We start from the raw sequence: 19,555 nt of genomic DNA on the forward strand, positions 1-19,555 counted from the left end.
AAATCTTTACATAACATCGCTTTCCGCTGGCTGTGTATTCCCTATGTCTGCTTTAAGTCAAAAACGTAATTTGAGGTTTTTTAATAGTGATTTTCAACAGGACGGTTTATAAATATGTATTGCAACTACGGAATAATAAACTCTAATTTCAACCGTGCGAGGCCATGGCCACCATATTTTTGTCAGACACATTGTAATCTTATATCTGTGGTTTATAAGTAATACATGCTGCGGCCATTCGGCTTGCCAAAAAAAAAAAAAATTTCTATCAACTTGCACACATTGCAAATACTTTATACTTTCTTTGGCAGTGTATCGATTTTTGTGATCATCCACGGTTTCTTGTGGGGGTTGCAACAACAACAATATGCTCTATAAAGACAAATGGAAAAGGGGAAACGTTTCCTCAACAGTGGGAGACACATAAAGGCTAGTAAAAGATGCGTATTGACGCGTAGAAAAGGATGTGTGTGCATAATTATTTGTAAATTATCTGCATAAATCATCTCAATGGAACTATGCGGCGTCAAAGCTTGTGGGCACACCTTTGTAGGTCGTTTACGTTGTTTAAACGTTTTACAGGCTTTATGTATGATGAGGATGAAACATCTTTGCTTTAAGAAATGTTACGCTCAGTTTATTGTCAATGTCACAGTCACAGAGTCATATTTATTGTTGATCATTGTTGTGGTATGTCGATAGTCTTAATATCGATAGTCTAAATAGTTGTTGACCTTGAAAATAGTCGATTGTGCGAATAAGGTTGTCCTACACATACCACATAGCCTAGTAAACAACGCTTCACGCAGCGTATGCGTGGTTTTGTTACAAACCATAGATTTTGTACTATAGAATATTACTATTTGATTTTTAGCACGCAATATACTTATCTAAGTTAAAGGTAGGTATAGTAGGAATCACGCACATTCACGATAGGAATTTAGAATAGATTTTTTTTCTCTAGCTAACCGTGCATGCCCATGCACAGGCACGCACGGAACTATCAAATAACTACTATCGATAGACTATCATAACACAATACGCAATTACGCAATGGGAACAACACTATAAGTTGTAAAGTAATTAATTGTTTTGTATTATTTTGCATCTCTTCAAGCAACTTTGAGCTATTTTATGAATTTGTGAGTTGGGAGTGCTTTTGATTAACTTAACTATTAATTTTTAATGAAAAGTCAGTAAGCAAGATCCAAAGGAAATAGCTCTATTACAAAAAATCTGTTGAAATGCCCACCGTAGCTGCGTGTCGCGTCTGCCTGGCGATGGAAGTGCGGTTATTTACCATCGCTGGTTCTCTAAGGCAGCTATTTGAGAAAATAACTGGTAATTCAGTGAGTACATACAACATTTTTAGGTCATTATGCTAGTAGGGGAAGCTATATGACGCTGACGCCAGTGCAGGTAACAGACGCCCTTTCTAGAACTTATTTATGGTACAGTATAATAGAACTTCAGAGCCAAAATCCAATATAAAATGAATAAATAAATAAATATATTAGGACAAATCACACAGATTGAGCTAGCCCTAAAGTAAGTTCGAGACTTGTGTTATGGAATACTAACTCAACGATACTATATTTTATAACAAATACATATATAGATAAACATTCAAGTCCCGGGCCAATCAGAAAAAAATCATTTTCCATCATGACCCGACCGGGGATCGAACCTGGGACTTCTCGGTTCAGTGGCAAGAACTTTACCACTGCGCCAGTGAGGTCGTCAACCTCCTGGTTTGTCCTGGCAGGAGGAGCAAACCCTAAAACATAATATTTGTCATGTTAATATAATGACAAAATTGTTGAAACTAAAACCAATACCAATGCCAAAGATCAGGTAAAATGGAGAAGTAATAAAGGGAAGTGCCCACATTCATCATCATCATTCTTGCCGACCAGCACTCCTCTTCTTTGATCATACGGACGTGCGCCTTGTTTTCCATATTGTAAATTAACATTTTATTACAGTGCATTTATCTTTAATTTATCTACAACCATCCAGTAGTCAACACGGGGCTTTGTGTCACGCTACAAGCCGGAATATGCAGTGACGAGAGATAGTGTAGAGACAACTTCTTCAGGTGATCCATTCCAATTAAATGTTGATTTGATTATTCCAGCTCCACACATTTGACGGGCGGCCCGTGGCGGCCTGTTACATGTGCTACGCTATACTAAAAAAGTGCCGCAAGTTTATTTCTACCGCTGAGCGGGCAGAGAATGTCCTAACTGGAATACTGTACAAACAGTCTAAGGTAACTTTATTTTTCTCATTTAAAAGACTCTTATCAGGAAGTTGCTTTGGATGTGTGGGACTGATTCAAAACACTTCATTGCACAAAATCATTAAAATTATGTACAAATACCATATGGGATTCTCTACCAGGATGATATGTGTGCCAATGCCAATGGTACGACAACTAAGGAACCTTAAGACCATGGAGTGGCAGAGAAAAAGTGGGAAAGCAGACCCTGGTAAAATTTCAAACTTTCTATCAGAAAAAATATTGTGTAAGAGAGATTAGAGATTTGGCTTTTTTGACTGTCAATAAAATCTGAATTAAATGGCTTTCTGTTTGTCTTTAATTTGTGCTGAGTGAGAGTTTAGATAGTACATTTCCACATCCATACTGAGCTGTTTATACTCTAGGTCATATGATTTACTTCCAGATAACAGAGAAATCCGTAGCCCTGGTTGACCGCGAAGCTCAAGGACTGTGTGGGTCGCTGGGCTACGCTGGGTCTCAGTGTTCGAGCAGTAAACTCCTGGTGCCGCTTGTGGTTAAAACTGAGCCGAAATCAGAAGTGGGAGATATTGATAGTGAGACATCAGAAGTGGCTAATGATATTGAAAATGAGAATGAACAGGGTATGTACTGATTTTTATTTAAATTATGGGCTGATGCCAACCGAATGCGCAGTGCTTAATGCGTGAGCGTTATATGTATGTAATATAGATATATAATGTGCATGCATCAAGCATCAATCATTAAGAAGATTAATTATGAAGAATATATCTATGTTCTTGGTAAATCCCAATTAATATTGAAACTGTGAAAGTAAGTTTCTTTATCACCTCTACATATATTAACTACTCAACAAAACTTCTTGAAATTTCTCATACATATACATAAAAGTATGTAGTTAAAAAACCATTTCCCTTGGGGAATCCATGTGGGTATTCACTCACATCTCAAAAACGACTGAACCGATTTTGATGCCCCACGAACTTAATATTCTATTCCTACATATCTTTCATACAGATCCTACATACCTTTTGGATTTCATAAAAATTATACAACAAACAAATATACATACAAAAAATGTATTTTTACCCCAAGTGGAGTTGTGGATCTCGCTCGCTCGCTCGGTCAATTATTTATTCATGTTTATTATGTGTACATACACCATATAATTGACCAGAGGGCTTAGTGCGGGTTTGCGTTTCACTTTTCACCATCGAATCTATTCGAAGTGAGACGCAGCGAACCAATCACAGTGCGCCATTGCGACGCAACGACAACCACACCGCAATGTGATTGGTTCGTAATATTTTTGTATTTTATGAGCCACACTCGCCCGTGGACCGTGACACGTTCGCGATAGGTCCATTGAAAATCAGTGTTGAAGTTACTGATGTGACTGCAACATATGCTGAATGGGTCTATTTGCCGAAATGTAGCTGCGGCACAACGTGACAACTCTGGTTACACACTTGTATTTACTTGTATGATAAGATTATTTTTTTTACTTACATGTCTGTTATCATTATTTTGTATTGTGGTGTTTAATTTTTGGCAATTAATGTTCATTCATTCATTCATTCATTCATTCATTCATTCATTCATTCATTCAATCATTCAATCAGTCAATCATTCGTTAAATAAGAGGGTTAGAGTAGAATATAGCCTACTCTATAAACTTAAAGTCCAGTAAATGTTTACAGTATCATCAGATCAGTGGGAAGCAGACTCGCTTGGCTTCCAAGATATGCAATTTGATGATCTCGATGATACAACACACCGTCTTGATGTGGAGTCGGATATTAAACAGAATAATATGTTCGAAGGTATGTGTTATTTATAACATAATTTATCCCCTGATGCAAACAGAAGAGAGTTTGATGTGTCTGTTTATCTGTCTATCTGTAAGCAGGGCCGTATTGAGAGGATCGTCTACTGGCCATTCGCTCACACAAAACGTTTTTCTACATAAATAGAATCTCAATGATCACATATATCGTTAAGGTCAATCAAAGGATAAAGCTTTATACTAAAAAAAAGTACAAAGAATGGCAAGAGAACAAAAGATAGGAATGCGTGGAGATAATCTTTGAAAGCTTTTGCCCAGCAGTGGGTCTTTAACAGGTAATAAAAAAATAAAATTTTTAAATATTCACAGATGACGCTACAGCGCGACCATCGACAGCTGGCGACCGGAAACTAGATGGAGGAAACAAAACCAACAGGAAACAGCGCGAATCTCGACGAGAGTCAACGACAGGTCAGGGGCCCACGGTTTGTCAGCGAAAGTTTAAACTAAATTCAAATTCCCTGAAGCCTCATACTGAAAGAATATTTCAATGTAAACTATGCCAATATAGGAGTAAACTCATAAAGGATTTAGTGGTACACTTAAAATCACACTCTTTGCCTAAAAACCTTTTGCAATGCAATATATGCGGACGTTGTTTCAAAGATAAATATAATTTAGCTCAGCACTTGAGAATACACACCGGTGAGAAACCTTATCAGTGTAAAATGTGCCAAAAAACATTTGCGCAACAAGCCACTTTAGCAAGACACGTAAGGACTCACACAGGTGAGAAACCATATAAATGTGACGTTTGCCAGAAGACATTTAGTCAGTCAAACATACTAACAAATCATGCGAGAACTCACACAGGTGAGAAACCTTTTCAGTGCTCTGTGTGTGACCGCAGTTTTGCGCAAAGTTGTAATTTGAAGGCTCACATAAAAATACACACTGGTGAGAAACCATTTCATTGTGACGTGTGTCAAAAGCCGTTTAGTCAAAAAACCGACTTGAGAAAACACATGAAAAGACACATTAAGAACCGTAGTGAGAAACATAGGTTAACCACAGATTTAGATCAGTAACTGTGTGGATGAGTGTGGAGACCTTAGCCCAGCAGTGGGACAAAACATCCTCAAGCTATTAAAAAGTGTATGTAAATATTTTTTTCAAACTAAAATACTAGAATGAATAGACGCCTTTTTAACACGAAGATGCAAGTGCTTAACGGACACTTTTTCACGTCAAATTTTATTTCCAAACTACTGGCATTTTGGTACGACCGCTGTTGAGCAATTAATTGAAACAGTATTGGTCACTATGATGTCCCATATTTATCATTATTGCGTCTTACATATTAATTCTAATAGTATAACAAAGTACATAAAGTACATGGACAAAAATAATACATAAAACATAATATGATAAATAATATTTAATGTTTATTGAATAATAATATTTCCAAGTTTCGACGCCGTGTTGACTTTATATCACAATCTTGTAAATTCTGTACAAAAATGCAGCAATGTTAACTGAATATACTATTCTAAGTCTATTTTGCGTCTCACTCAACCCTCGTCCACACCTGTCGCATCCCACCTAACGCATTTATCTCAATGTTTCTTCTTATCTAAACTGATCTGGGAGAGAAGAAAAAAAAATGAGTACCTGTAGAATTGGCAAAGGTATATCATAAAACACATTTTTGTACAGCCGCATAAAAGCCTATTTACTATGATAGAAAACAAAACTTATAAAGCTCTTGATTTCGTAATGGGTCATAAAAATATGAAAATATTCACAGATGTCGCTTCCGGGCAAACGTCGAAAGCTGTCAAACGGAAACGAACCGAAGGAAGTTCAACCAACACGAACCAAAGGAAATCTCGAGAGTCAACACGAGAAACTGTTCAGGAAACACACCAATGCCATATTTGTCAGCGAGTGTGTTCACGGAAGTCAAACTTGACGAAGCATTATATGACACATATCAACGAGAAACGCTTCCAGTGCAATGTGTGTGGTCGTTGCTTTACAGTAGAGAGTGCTTTCGAACAACATTTAAGAAGTCACACAGGTGAGAAACCTTTTCAATGCAAAAAGTGCCTCAAGTCGTTTACACAAAAAGGCACTTTGTCAAGACACATAGTCATTCATTCTGGTGAAAGACCGTATAAGTGTGAGGAGTGCAACATGGCCTTTAGTCAACAGAGCACTTTATCAAGTCACATGAAAATTCACACTGGTGAGAAACCTTATCAGTGCTATATGTGTGGACGTCGTTTTATACAGAGTTACAATTTGACCGCACACCTGAAGATCCATACAGGTGAGAAACCGTTTTGTTGTGACGTGTGCCAAAAGTCGTTTGGTCAAAAAACCGATTTGAGAAAACACATGAAAAGACACTTCAAGAACACCAATTGGTGAGAAACTAGATGTGAATGCACAGAGATTACTTTGGTCAGAGTCTGGTCGATAAGTGAGGAGGAAGACATTAGCCCACCAGTGGGATAGTGGGATACAAGATACAACATCAGCAGACTATTCAAAAAAGTGTATGATCATATATATTTTTAAGTTAACGAATAAAGAAATATTTTCATTATAAATAAAATGTTTTTTTTTTTTCATATTCAGTTCATCCACATGTTGCAATCGACGACATAAAGTTATTAGCTTTTATTTAGTTGACCGGTCGGTTTCATCTGTCCCGATATTTGTCTATTATATTCACCTACTTCCGCTTGTCCTACAGAGTTGAAATTTTCTTCCACGTCGCTTCAGTTTCCATGATGAGGTGCCTCAACGGAGAACACCTCAACGGTTCACCTCACGGACATGAAATTTTGTCACGCGTTGAACACAACAATATCTTTGACGACAATATGTGTGGCAAAAATGACATGCTAGTGCCGAAGTGGCACGTGGCGTCTGGTTCCGCCCTATTATTGGACTACTCCTTTTTTTCACTGAATGTCGTACGAGGCGACTAAGGGACTAAGCAGCGGCACCCCCCTCGCACTTCACTGCCCCACGCGCATGCTCTGCGTGGAAGCGTTTGAAATTCGTACGTAGATGGTATGAACAAGATCGATCGTAGCCTTTAAAATGTTTGGTTTTGTCACCCGCTCCTGTAATAATTTTAAACGCCCCATAACGTACTTGCACTTATTCAGATGTCTAATACGATCTCAGCATATGCTGTATCTATTTGATAATCTACTCAAGAATTATAACTTACTCTGAAATCTAGAAGAACAATATTGCAGGTCTTACTCCTTTATGATTTCTGTAATAACAAGTGATTGTATTGATATCACAGGTTATATATATATATATATATATATATATATATATATATATGCGAGCCTGCCGATCCTTAAAATTTTTCATTTCTAAAACTTGTACCAATGGTAGTAAAAGGGCACCCCTGGACCGCATGTTTAAACTGTATAATGATTACTTTAAAGACTTGGATATTTTTTCGATGCGAGTTGGTGTTTTTAAGCGTTTAGTTATTGATAAGTTAAACGAGCTTAATGTATCTGACGCCTAGTGATCACGCCATTAATTTAATTTCTTTAGATAAACATATATAACGTCTTTCTCTCAACATTTTTATTTACACTTACCCGTGGTAACGATGTTTGCTTTACATTTAACTATACATACTAAATGTAAACTATTATTAAGCTACATACAATGTAATGCTGTTTGTTTTGACCCAAATAAAGGAAAAAAAGAGATCGGCTTGCGATTCCATAATCATAATAAAAAGAAATAAAAAAACATAAAACTTTACAACAATTTTTATTCAGAAACAGATTTCACGAAACATCGTGAACATGAAATTCCAAATTGACTTATTTACACTGGTGAATATAAATGGCTTGATGATATTGGTATAATTAATTCTCCAAAACACTATAATTATTTTTATTCCACTTTAAAATACATCAATATAGTCGAAAATGGTCTAAAAGTATATAATAAGTATATTTTAATAAAAATGCCCTCACTACTTCTCTTATTGTCTTGTATACCTGCATCCTTTTCTAGTTGCGCGACACATTGCATCGACAGTTAATTTTATATTATTGCGATTCTATCAAATTTTATCATTTAAAATTGTGCGCTTACACAATCAATTGTAAACATTTTAAAAATCAGTAGAATGTAATATATTTTTTCGAGTTTGAGACTATAAAATCTTAATAGTATCTTATTAACTACTGGTTACAAAACTAAACTGTTAAAGCTCTCATTCATAAAAAATAAAACCTACCTATCTCAGTCAAAATATGTTTTGTCCCGCTGCCACACTACAATATTTTGAATGAAAATAGGCGTTAATATCTTTTACTATGAAAGCATCGAATAGCCGGGACATATTTTTTAAATGTGTCAAAAATATCTAATCTAGCGTGTATCAAATAAAAAAAGAGATATATCATAAAATGATTTTAGAATTATAATGTTGGTTTTTTGCAACTCAGAAACATACTTTTGAACAAATTGAACATTTTGTAGTATTCTGACAATGTACCTATGTAATAATTAAAAAAAAATTCCCATTGAACAATTTTCCAAATTATGTTAATAAATGTAAACAATTAATTTGAACAAGAGAAAATTTACTAAAAAAATATCTCTTTAAAACGTTTTTATACACCTCACTTTTTAAATTAGGGTGGGTTCATTTTTGTATGACAACTTAAAAAATTTCAGATCAAAAATGATGATGACATAAGAGATCGTGATTACAATATTTTATTATATTAAAAAAAAACACTTTTGCCAACACTAAAATTTTCGAAAACACTTTATAAAAAAAAACGGAAATTAGCCAGCAAGAGATCTGAATATTACATTTGGTTAAAACATTAATGAAGTTAAAAGTCTAACTTAACAAGATCATATCTTATCCTATAATAAAAAAAGGTATGATATAATTTGTTCATGTATTTAATCTCGTAAAATGTTTTAGCTCATCGAAATATTATACATTTTATAATGGAAATGATTTTTTTTCATTTGTCTATTAAAAAAAAATTAATAATATTCGTTAGTCTATGCCTATACCCGCGAAAAATAGGCGTGAAGTTACATGTCAATGTCAAAAGTATTTTATAAAAAATGTATGTACAACATGGCCGAAAGTGGCAGTGTTACGAAAAACACTATAGGCAAAAAAGAAAATTAAGATTTCTCAATTTAAAATTAAACACAACCAGGAGAACCTTTCGTTATAAAAGTAAAATATATAGACATAGTATTAAAAAATCTATCTTCTATAAATATTTAATTCTAATAACTATGATGTTAAAGTTAGAACAACAAATGTATTTATATAGAAAAATATATCACAATTTTGTGATGAAGTAATTCTGTTATTATAAAACTGCTTTTTACATAATCTTTTTTAGATCTTTCATATCAATTTTGTGTCTTGTGAAGAATAATACCAATTTCGGTCTATAAAAGTTTATTTTCAATTCGTATCAGACATTTAAACACGTGTGACGCATGATGAAGCATACGCTCTTTTCTGAAGCCGGTTAAAACATTCACGCAGTCACCACTTGTTCGTTTAAATTTTCTTCCAATCGCAATTTAATCGAATCGATAAAAATCTAGCTTATAACAACTATGAATCTTATTACATTACTGACAAAGTATGTAAATAATTACAGAAAAAAATTACAAGGATAGCTTCACTTTTTAATTGTATGGCGCCATCGTTTGCCTAAACGATGATTTTGCCAATGTCAAAGTTGAGAAAGACAATGTGATGGACTAGCAGAAATTTTTGGTATCCAAGAGCAAGGGAAACCTAACTCGAGGGATATCTGTCTCGGCGATCAAAATTGACAAATGTCACTTTGAAATGTCACCTTGTCAAATTTATTAAACAGCAGCGACCATAGCGACTGCCTGGATATCCTTGTCAATTTGTAATTGATCCGACGGTGAATTAGTACAAAACAATGTTTAGTTTTCTTGTGAAATTTCGACAGTGGCCATAAAATTGTTCCTGTGTAGAAATTTAGTTCCGGCACTTTTTGAGGAATTCAAACACTTCATAAGGATGGTTCTGTCGCAGTGGCGAGCGGGTCGCTTCACGGGCGTACTCTAGAGGAGTTTTTGAGCTGTGGACAAACAGACGAACATATTAAAAATTCAACTTAGGACGATAGATAAATCACTTATGGACACTGTTGAGAAGAAATGCCGAATATTTAAACCCTATCGTGATAATATTTTTGAACAACCTCAATAACTGCCAGTCAACAACGGCTTTTCCAAAGGGGGATGACATCAGGCAAGTGGTCGGTTGTAAAATTGCTACCGAATCTTCAAAATATTTCCCGGGCTTCATCGCAGCCCTGAATGCGCGATGGGAAAAATTGTGCAAGTCGCACGCGTGGCGCAAGCAAGCGGTGGTCTATGAAAACTACTATTGAGTCAGATTGGTATACAAACCCATGTGGGATTCGAACCTGGGACCTTCAAAACGATCACCACCGCCGCTTCAAATTTTATAATGAAAGTGTGAGTGAATGACTAAAACACCTAGAGTGAATGGATGAAATCTCACCACATGTTAGGTAGATGCGCGAGTTTCTTCCACTCCTTGCGGTCGACGTGTCTGAACAGCAGCATCACCAGGTGCAGGTCGCAACTCTTCGAGTTCACCGCTAGATGGAGCGCTGTGTCTCCGCTCTTCATGTTCTATATGATCACATCAATACATATAATAAAACAGTCGAAAAAGAAATTTTTACATAAAAATAAAATTAGGCGATAGACTCACGCCAACAGAGTAAGAATTTGAAAAAAAATCTGTCTGTATGTCTGTTTGTACACGCTAGTCTTCGGAACTACTGGACGGATTTCAATGAAACTTTTTGGTTATATAGCTATTAAGCCTGGGCATAAATGATTTTGAAAATTGGAACACCAGATGGAGAACAATGATGGTACAGCTAAACTATAGGAAATATAGAAATGACGCCCTAACAAAAGTTGTTCAGTCCGATGAGCATTTTCTGTATAGGTATCGTTACATTTGTATGTACAATTAAATTTCTCTAATAATTTTCACTCCTTACCAAAAATAGTTCGGCCACGCAAACGAAGCCGCGGGCATCAGCTAGTTATACTATAAAAATTAAACTATAAGATGCATTGGAGTCAGACTTATTAACTTAAATTATTTTATTAGAGATCTAGTAATTCTCTTAGGAATTTCTGTATCCAAATGTCCATTTGCGCTGTGCAAACTGCGGCCACTGTATCTAGGGTGTGCGGGTCGGTTGACTCACCCCCCTCCAAATGTCAGCGCCGGCGTGGTCGAGCAGCACGTGAGTCGTGTGCAGGCGCGGCGCGCATGCGCTGTGCTCGCTGCAGGCCACGTGCAACGCTGACAGACCTGCGATCATGTTATTTTCAATAAAATCCAAACTAATATCTGCCTAATATATTTCACGGCTAAACCACTTGACCGATTTTGATGAAATTTGGTATACATTAAGTAAAACGCGCCCGTTCACACATAGTGTAGATTTTTTTCCCAATATCAACCCACAATTGACCATAATGGGTGAAAGTTTATGTTCCGCTTTCGCAGAAAAACTCATGCGGGGTAAGCCGCGGGCAAAAGCTAGTAATGAATATACATGTGGGATATGGGACAAAGAAAGGCCGAACACTCGTTTATAACTTTGAAATAAATGATTTTTATTTAAGCTCATTAAGACACTCATTAACGGTTGTCTCTTAATCATATAATATCGCTACCTATCTCTGTCTCGTTCTTTCATTCATCACCTCTCATTCTCTCACATTCGTTCAAAAACATGCATCGTCTCATCGATCCATCGTTTAGAAAATTTCAATCCAACTTACATATAAGTATATGTAGAAATGAGAGGTTTTGAACAATGATGCATGCTTTTGAACGGATATGAATGAAAGAGAAGCTAGAATGAAAGACAAGAGAATGATAGGTAGCGATTGATTAGATTAGAACTTACGATACGTTCCGCTGAATGTAGCGTTATGTATGTTGATACATAACTGCACACTAGCACCACCATCACATCACAGCGTCAATCAATCCTCTTTCCAAATTATTCTACACTAGATATTGTGAACTATTATAGTTTTCCATTACACAATGGAGTTAACGTCGAACGTGCGAGCGTTGCAATTACGCAATCTTAACTTTGGCGTCGTGCGGTGATGTCGTGTTACTATGCTATTATTTAGTTGGTAATTCCCTTCTGTGCTTCTCCGACATATAAATATATTTTTTTTCATAAGCAAAGGTAAGGTAGACTAATATATACTAATATTATAAATGCGTAAGTCTACCTGTCCTAAACCGCTGACCCGATTTTGATGAAATTTGGCACAAATATGTTTATGTAGTCTAGTATAACGACTGGTGTTTAGAGTAGTTATTTAGTGCAAACCATAAAGGTATAGTGGATTACTAAATCATTTACGTCAACGAAGGATTATCGTTGCAGTACACATATGCACCGCAAAAACAAATGAATCATTGGTTGATTCACTTCAAATGCTTTTAATTATTGTAAAATTATTACAATCTACGTGCAAAATTGCTTGTATTATTTTAAAAACACACGTGATATTTTTCTGTACTTTTAAATCAAGTTTATTTTTGTTCTTATTAATATTATTTATTTTTATTTACGATAGAATAATTAATGTTATTCCTATTACTAAAAATAGGCATTTGCCCGCGGCTTCACACGCGTGAATTTCCCATGGTAATAAGTAGTAAAAAGTATTTATTTTCTAAATAAAACATATAACCCACTATAACATTATAAATGAAATATCCCACTCTGGAGGTATTTAAAAAGTGAACAATTTGGTGCATGTGGCATGTGGTTCCGCCCTAGAATAGGACCACTCCATATCCTCCCGTGGATGTGGCGACTAAGGGACACACAGCTTAGGCAACTGATAGGCAACAACAGCATTCCCAAGGAGGGTTGACGTCAAGCAGGCGGCCGGTTGTAAAATCACAGCCGAATCCTCAAAATTTTATGGTTTTTTTGAGATGAGATGAAATGAATGTGGTACATGTTAATATGTTATTTCATTAATTATCTTAATTAAGTTATTTAAAATCTATGTAAATAATATTTTTAATAGGTAATATTAATGTACGAGATATTACCAATCATAAACACCTTAGCAGTAATAAACACCATATTGTATGGATATGTGGGTAGAAAATCTACATAGCATGTTTGCGTGACAACGACAAACTGGTATTAACTTAGCCATTTTATTTATTGAGTTACAGTTTTATTATATGTATAAATACATACATATACGACATATGTATAAATTTATACATATAATAAAACTGTAACTGGGCTATGTCTGTACGTAGATATTATGGGGGGTCTTTATGGGACTTATAGAAGGCCAAACAATTTTTATTTGATTTTTAATTACTATAAATAAAATTGATTTGATTATCGTGTTTCATTATCGTAAGAATGGAAGCAGAGGGTTTAATTACAAACTATTATTTAAATTTATAAATTATGTAAATGCATTGATTATATTTTATACATAACTTTATTATCCTTATTGACACATGGTTTAAACGTTATTATCGTGGAAAATATTTTTACCAGGAACCTATTTCTGTAGTTCTATATAAAGGCTAGGTATGGTTTATCATTATATGAACTTTTACATATTAATCTGTTTTCAAGTTAGTTAGATGTAAACAAGTCTTCGATAGATAGATTTTATTTATATTCTTGGAAAACGCGTGCTGCGTGACTAATTTATGAAAATAGAAAATTATCTCATGGAAGATATTTTATTTGAAACTAGCGGTGCGTCCCGGCTTCGCTCGAGCAAATCCATAATAAAAATGTAGTCTATGTTACACCGTAAAGTTTCGCCTATCTCTGTGTCAAATGTCATCAAAATCGGCTCAATAGTTTTTGAGTTTATTCATTACAAACAAAAAGAAAAACAGTCCACGAGAACCTGCCGACAAACTGTTAAGATTTAAATCATCTGCAATTATTTAAATCGTTAATTTACTGTTTTCTTGAATTAAAGACCACCGCGAGCGGAGTTGCGGGCAACAGCTAGTAAAAAATAATTGCATGGTTTCGTCAAAATCATTTATAGGACATGTGTGTGCGTCGGCACAAAACCAGTTTATTGTATTTATAAATGATCCTATAAAGTTGTCGCAAGTCGCCGACAACTGCCTTATGGGAAGTCCCGAGAAAATCCAAAAATGCTTGGGGTTTTTTAAATTTTGATTTCCACTTTTTAATTAAAACTAGAAGACACAAGTGTCTCTGGGGTAAATTAATTTGATTTCGTTTGTGTATCATATGTACGTATATGTAGGTATGTAGAGAAAACTAAAAGTTTAATATAATGATTTATGGTAAATTCTCAAATTTCCTACGTTTTATTTTCTCGTGACCCGAAATGATACAGTTCCTTGTTATGCTTTAAGTCGGCCACCCATCTTAACTATGGCCAATAAAAGGTGCTTATCATCAGCGTTGATGTGTTAGAGCCGCCACAGTGGCTGTTCCTTGTCTCTCAATAAGTCAATCGTATCTTATTTGCGAAAACACGTGGAAAAAATCTCATGGACCATAAATGGCGACCCATCTCAATAGTGACTAGTGCTAAGGTTGCTTACCATCAGCGTTGACGTGTTCTAGCCGGAACAGCGGCTGGTCTTTGTCTCTGGTCAACTCATAGAGTACGTCGGCGTGGGAGTCACCCGCTCGGGCGCACGCTATGAGCAGGGTGTCTCCTTGGGCGTCCACCTGAAAGAATTCAAGTGGTTCAGGACATAGACAATAATATATGTATAAAAAATTGCATAACTGTTTTTTCGCCCTACCAGCGTCTAAAACCTTTCAAAACCAATTTGAAAACAGAACTCACTTTTGATTTTAAATCTATCTGACCAGAAATTGTGTATAGGGCGTACAAATACTATTGTTTATTCAAATTTCGAATCAGTATTTTACAGATTTAGAAAACATTTACAATCGCACTTCGCATTCCTAATTTGAGATTACGAGCATGATGATGATCTGTCAAGGAACTATCCTATCGGCGAATCGGCGGGAATTCCTCTGTCAGAAGTGTCAGAGTGAAAAAATATTTGAAATAAGAATAAACTATGATTTTATATACTATTGGTGGCCAGTGTACACATTAATCCTGGACAAAGTTAAAATACCTCATGGAAGACAGAGTCCTTGTCTCCGAATAGACTGGGTTCGTTCTTGACGGCTGTACGCACACATTGCACCAGATACCTCGTGAATAGAGGCCGTCGGTTGCATCGCATTGCAGCCGCTTTTAGCAAGTTCAGACCTGGAACAGAGATGATGATTTGACTTCTTTTCCTTCTAAGGGGCTGGCCTCGTTGCTCCGTCGTGCTCCGATCCATCGACGTCCGTCAACGGTTCACCGCAGAGTTGTATGGTGCGTGGACGTACACCCATGTCAAACCTATATAAAAATCACGGAGAACAAGAACGCGGTGCATTGACGCAACAGAGGACGACGGAGCAATTAGGCTGCGCTCTAAGTCACGATTTATACAGAAGAGTGGAAATATTAATTTAATATGCAACATTTGATTACAGACAAACATCGGGACAGGTGAAATTCAAACATTATAAAAATTACTAATTTTAAACTGTCACGTTTAATTATTAAAAACAAAACGTTTCGTTGAGTCAGCCGATATCCACCAGAATAAGGCTACGATTCAGAATAGGGACGTTGTCAGTGTGTCTTGTGAGACTGTACTTGGCGGGAAGAAAAACAACATGGCGGTAGAAGAATATTCTGCCGTGCAGTCGTTGGAGCTGTGGCTCGCCAAGTCAGTCGGTGACCACGGCTCGTTGTAACACGACACGTAACGTTCGAAATTTAAAAGATACTCGTATGTGCGCGTTGATAAAATAAACATACCAAAATTCCCGACGAAGAGTGCTGGCTTCTGCGCCATGACCTTCTCGCAGACCAGGCAGAACAGCGCGTGCTGGAGGTCCTCCAGCTCTGAACCCTGGGACAGGCTGAGAATGATGTGCTGGAGTACGCTGCAAATTTATCATCATCATTAACAGCTATTTAAAAGTCTTCCTTACGGATGGATATGAAGTATGGACAATGACACGTGCCCATTGCAGATTGGCGGGTTTTCACGACTGCAAATACAACCGGGACCAACGGTTTCCGAAGCACAAGCTAAATTTTTGGTCATCGATCCAATGACCGATCATTGTAGGAGTGACTTAACCGTTACTATCGCAGGCGCGCTAACCGCTGAGCCATTGTGCTCCTCACAACGAAGAAAGAAAAAATAACATTAGCCAGTTCAACCACATGGACCACCTCGGTGGCGCAGTGGTAAAGTGCTTGCCTCTGAACCGAGAGGTCCCGGGTTAGATCCCCGGTCGGGTCACGATGGAAAATGATCTTTTTCTGATTGGCCTTTGGATGTTTATCTATATATGTATTTAGTAAAGGGGATGGATGGAGTGCGTTCTAATTGAAGACGAAAAAAATAAACAGTGTTCTTCATTACCTATTTAAGTATATATCATCGACTAACTTTTGTCGGCGGCTTCGCCCGCGTGATTTATTATTTTCCGTACTTCAAACTATATTTATGTCAAACTTCAAGATTGGTTGAGTAGATAGAGCATGAAGAGGTAACAAACTTACTTTTGCATTTATACCTAATATTAATAATGTTAGGATTTTTACATTAATTCTTTAGATACAGGAAACATAACTTACGTAAATTAAACGTTATACTAGTTTGGTTAGGACATTGTAGACTTGACACACTCTCAATAAGAAAGTTGATTCCGTGTGGAAGGTGTAATTGGTCCCGTTTACAAATGTCGATACATGTGATTTGGTCAGGAAACATTAAAATGAAACATTAAGCACGTAACACGTCATTGTGTATGGAACCGTAATTGCGATTACAGTTTAATTTTGACAAGAGACTCCCAAAATACGTAAAATTGGTCTCCGGATAAAACATCAAAGTCAGATTGTAAAAATAAATACATATATTTTGTTTTATTTTGACAAGAAAAATACTTGAATATTTAAAATAATAAATTCCAATGACAAGTTACAAAGTCAATATGCTATTTATAGATCGATAATCGGGTTCTGTGAGAAACAAAAACCTATAGTTAAACTTTAAAATCCATGAAATAAGTAATTTAATTACACAATTTTTTTGTACAACGACGTCAAACTAACTATTCGTGCGTTCAAAAGTTGGTACCTACTCTACTGCTACATGATTGTTTATTTTTTTCGAAAGCCGAGTGCTTCTTTTCGGCGTTTTTTTATTCGCTACGTTTAAAATATTCTACATATCTAGTTGTTTTTTATAACATTCACCTTTGGGTCATTGACTCGGTATATACTCATATATGAATAAATATATATACGTTGTACATAGATGTGGAAAATAATAATAATAATTTAATTTCTACAGAAAATAGTAACGTACCAAATGGCAAAGAAAATTAATGTTTTTTTTTATTATAATGTAATAAATACAAAGATATTGAATGGTATACTTAGGCGTCGACTGAAAAACAATCATATCTTTCGTTTCACTCGAATAGGAAAGAGAAATAAAAATACATGAGAAGAAACGGGACCGGGATTTTGTCTCTCATCGCGTGTCAGGTTTTACAACGTTCAATCAGCCGCTATCTTAATATTATAAATGCGAAAGTAAGTTTGTTTGTTACACCTTCACGCTTTATCCACTCAACCAATCTTCTTAAAATTTTGCTTTCATCTCGGAGAAAATAATTGTTTCCGTGGAAAATTTACGCGGGTAACTCGTAACTCACTTCGTAACTAACTCACCCAATCTTCTTGAAATTTTGCATACATGTAGTTTGAAGTACGGAGAAGGACATAGGGTACCTTTTTCATCCCGGAAAATAATTGTTTCCGTGGAAAATTTACGCGGGCGAAGCCGCAGGTAAAAGCTAGTACGAAATATGCCGGGAAATATATGGAAGTGACCTATTTCATTTGGCTATAATACGTCGTTTTCAGTTTTTGTTGGTTTTGTCTTTGCTACCTTTTATCGCAGGCGGCACATCTAGTAAATTATTTGATTTCTAATGGTAAATAAACGAAAACAAACTCTTACCCGTAAGCACTTTTCAGCTCCATTTCAGTCACTTTATAACACAAACTCATCCTCTCTTCTTTCTTGATTTTCTGCATGTACTCTTGGAAGATCTGTTTGCAATTTTTCTTATTTCCTTGACAACATTCCTTTTTACTGAAGTTATTCGAAATTTCCTTCTGCAAATCTTTGTACTGTTTCATGTGCTTCTTAATAGATCCAGTTGATGTAGTCCTATCTCTTTTAAGCTCAGGTTTTTCAACATCATTCCCGGAGACAGACACAGGGTACTCGAAATCAAATTCAACTGGTGGTATTTCTTGGAAAACTTCATTGTCGCTATTGTAAATTGGCGAAGATCTCTCAGGTGATAATGTATAATCTGATTGTCTGTACATAGACGCTTGTGAATCAGACATAGGACTCGCCACTTCTTCAGAATGCGGCGGTGTAGGATATATGAATGTCATGTTATTAGATATAGTGTTCAAAACATCGTCGTAATTGTTGAAATCAACGATGTCGTTTTCTGTGTTCAAATGGTTGATATTTGTGAATTCTTCGATGGGATTAGGTGTGGGTTCTGCTGGTATGTTAACGTTATAATTATAATCTGATACGTCTTGTGTTTGACCGAATTCAGCTAAGTTAAGCTGAGGCTCGTCTTGTCCAATCTTACCGATGATCTCGTCCACAGCTTCTAGGAGCCAGTCGTCGCCATTTTCATGTTGGGATATCTTTGTGGTCTCTTGTACGTGTTTCAATGCTAGTTCTATTTCGGATAGATTGTCTGTGGTTCGGATTGGTGTCGGGTTTTCGATGACTTGCCCGCCAGAGAAGATTTGCTTGTTTACTTGATGGATCTGCAAAGAATTGAGAGTTTTATTTAATTGTTTACTTTAATGATATTAGGAGCATGTGTCGCCGCTTGATGATAAAGAATGTTCTGCATGTACAGCCAATAGCACATCAACCTACCCAAATTCATTGCAAACTCGCCGCTATTACCGCGCTGTAGAGGTTCATGGAGGTTACCTTGGGCAACTGCCAGGGCCAGGCGGGAATTCTATCTGATATATTTTGTCAACTATTGTACTATACCTTTGGGGATGTTTATCAATTTATCATTATACGAGTATAACACAATGTTGTGATGTTGCATACAGAAAAACATGTATTTTCCTTGACGGCACGCGCAAATTGAAATTCTAATTCAAAATATCCTTAACTCGTCCTTGTCTCGGTATCACAATTATATTTCCTTAAGCCAACA

At 36.1% G+C, this 19,555-nt stretch overlaps 2 protein-coding genes across 6 annotated transcripts in view; one reads left to right on the plus strand and one right to left on the minus strand.

Moving 5' to 3' along the window:
- Nucleotides 1-789: 789 nt before the first annotated feature.
- Nucleotides 790-6,669, plus strand: LOC128682085 (zinc finger protein with KRAB and SCAN domains 8-like). 5 transcript variants are annotated; one of them, XM_053766574.1, is made up of 6 exons: nt 790-1,419; nt 2,138-2,272; nt 2,688-2,886; nt 3,964-4,086; nt 4,419-4,520; nt 5,857-6,669. In XM_053766574.1, the coding sequence occupies exons 1-6, from the start codon at nt 1,399-1,401 to the stop codon at nt 6,480-6,482; spliced, it is 1,206 nt and encodes a 401-aa protein (XP_053622549.1). In that variant the 5' UTR covers nt 790-1,398; the 3' UTR covers nt 6,483-6,669. The 5 variants fall into 5 exon arrangements, with proteins under 5 accessions (XP_053622549.1, XP_053622552.1, XP_053622550.1 ...); XM_053766577.1 differs by having other exon boundaries at nt 1,033-1,349; nt 4,419-4,534; nt 5,857-6,153; XM_053766575.2 differs by having other exon boundaries at nt 1,034-1,341.
- A 1,179-nt stretch (nt 6,670-7,848) lies between these two features.
- LOC128682087 (uncharacterized) overlaps nt 7,849-19,555 on the minus strand; it is a 29,234-nt gene continuing 17,527 nt past the window's right edge. The window contains exons 3-9 of the mRNA XM_053766578.2: nt 18,304-19,145; nt 16,077-16,204; nt 15,334-15,470; nt 14,782-14,911; nt 11,381-11,487; nt 10,654-10,787; nt 7,849-10,204 (exon numbers count right to left, since the gene is read on the minus strand). Coding sequence (XP_053622553.1) covers nt 10,102-10,204; nt 10,654-10,787; nt 11,381-11,487; nt 14,782-14,911; nt 15,334-15,470; nt 16,077-16,204; nt 18,304-19,145 — 1,581 coding nt within the window. The 3' untranslated portion in view covers nt 7,849-10,101. The remainder of the gene's footprint in view (nt 10,205-10,653; nt 10,788-11,380; nt 11,488-14,781; nt 14,912-15,333; nt 15,471-16,076; nt 16,205-18,303; nt 19,146-19,555) is intronic.

The sequence above is a fragment of the Plodia interpunctella genome, chromosome 29 (assembly GCF_027563975.2).
Source record: "Plodia interpunctella isolate USDA-ARS_2022_Savannah chromosome 29, ilPloInte3.2, whole genome shotgun sequence".
Classification (NCBI taxonomy): domain Eukaryota; kingdom Metazoa; phylum Arthropoda; class Insecta; order Lepidoptera; family Pyralidae; genus Plodia; species Plodia interpunctella.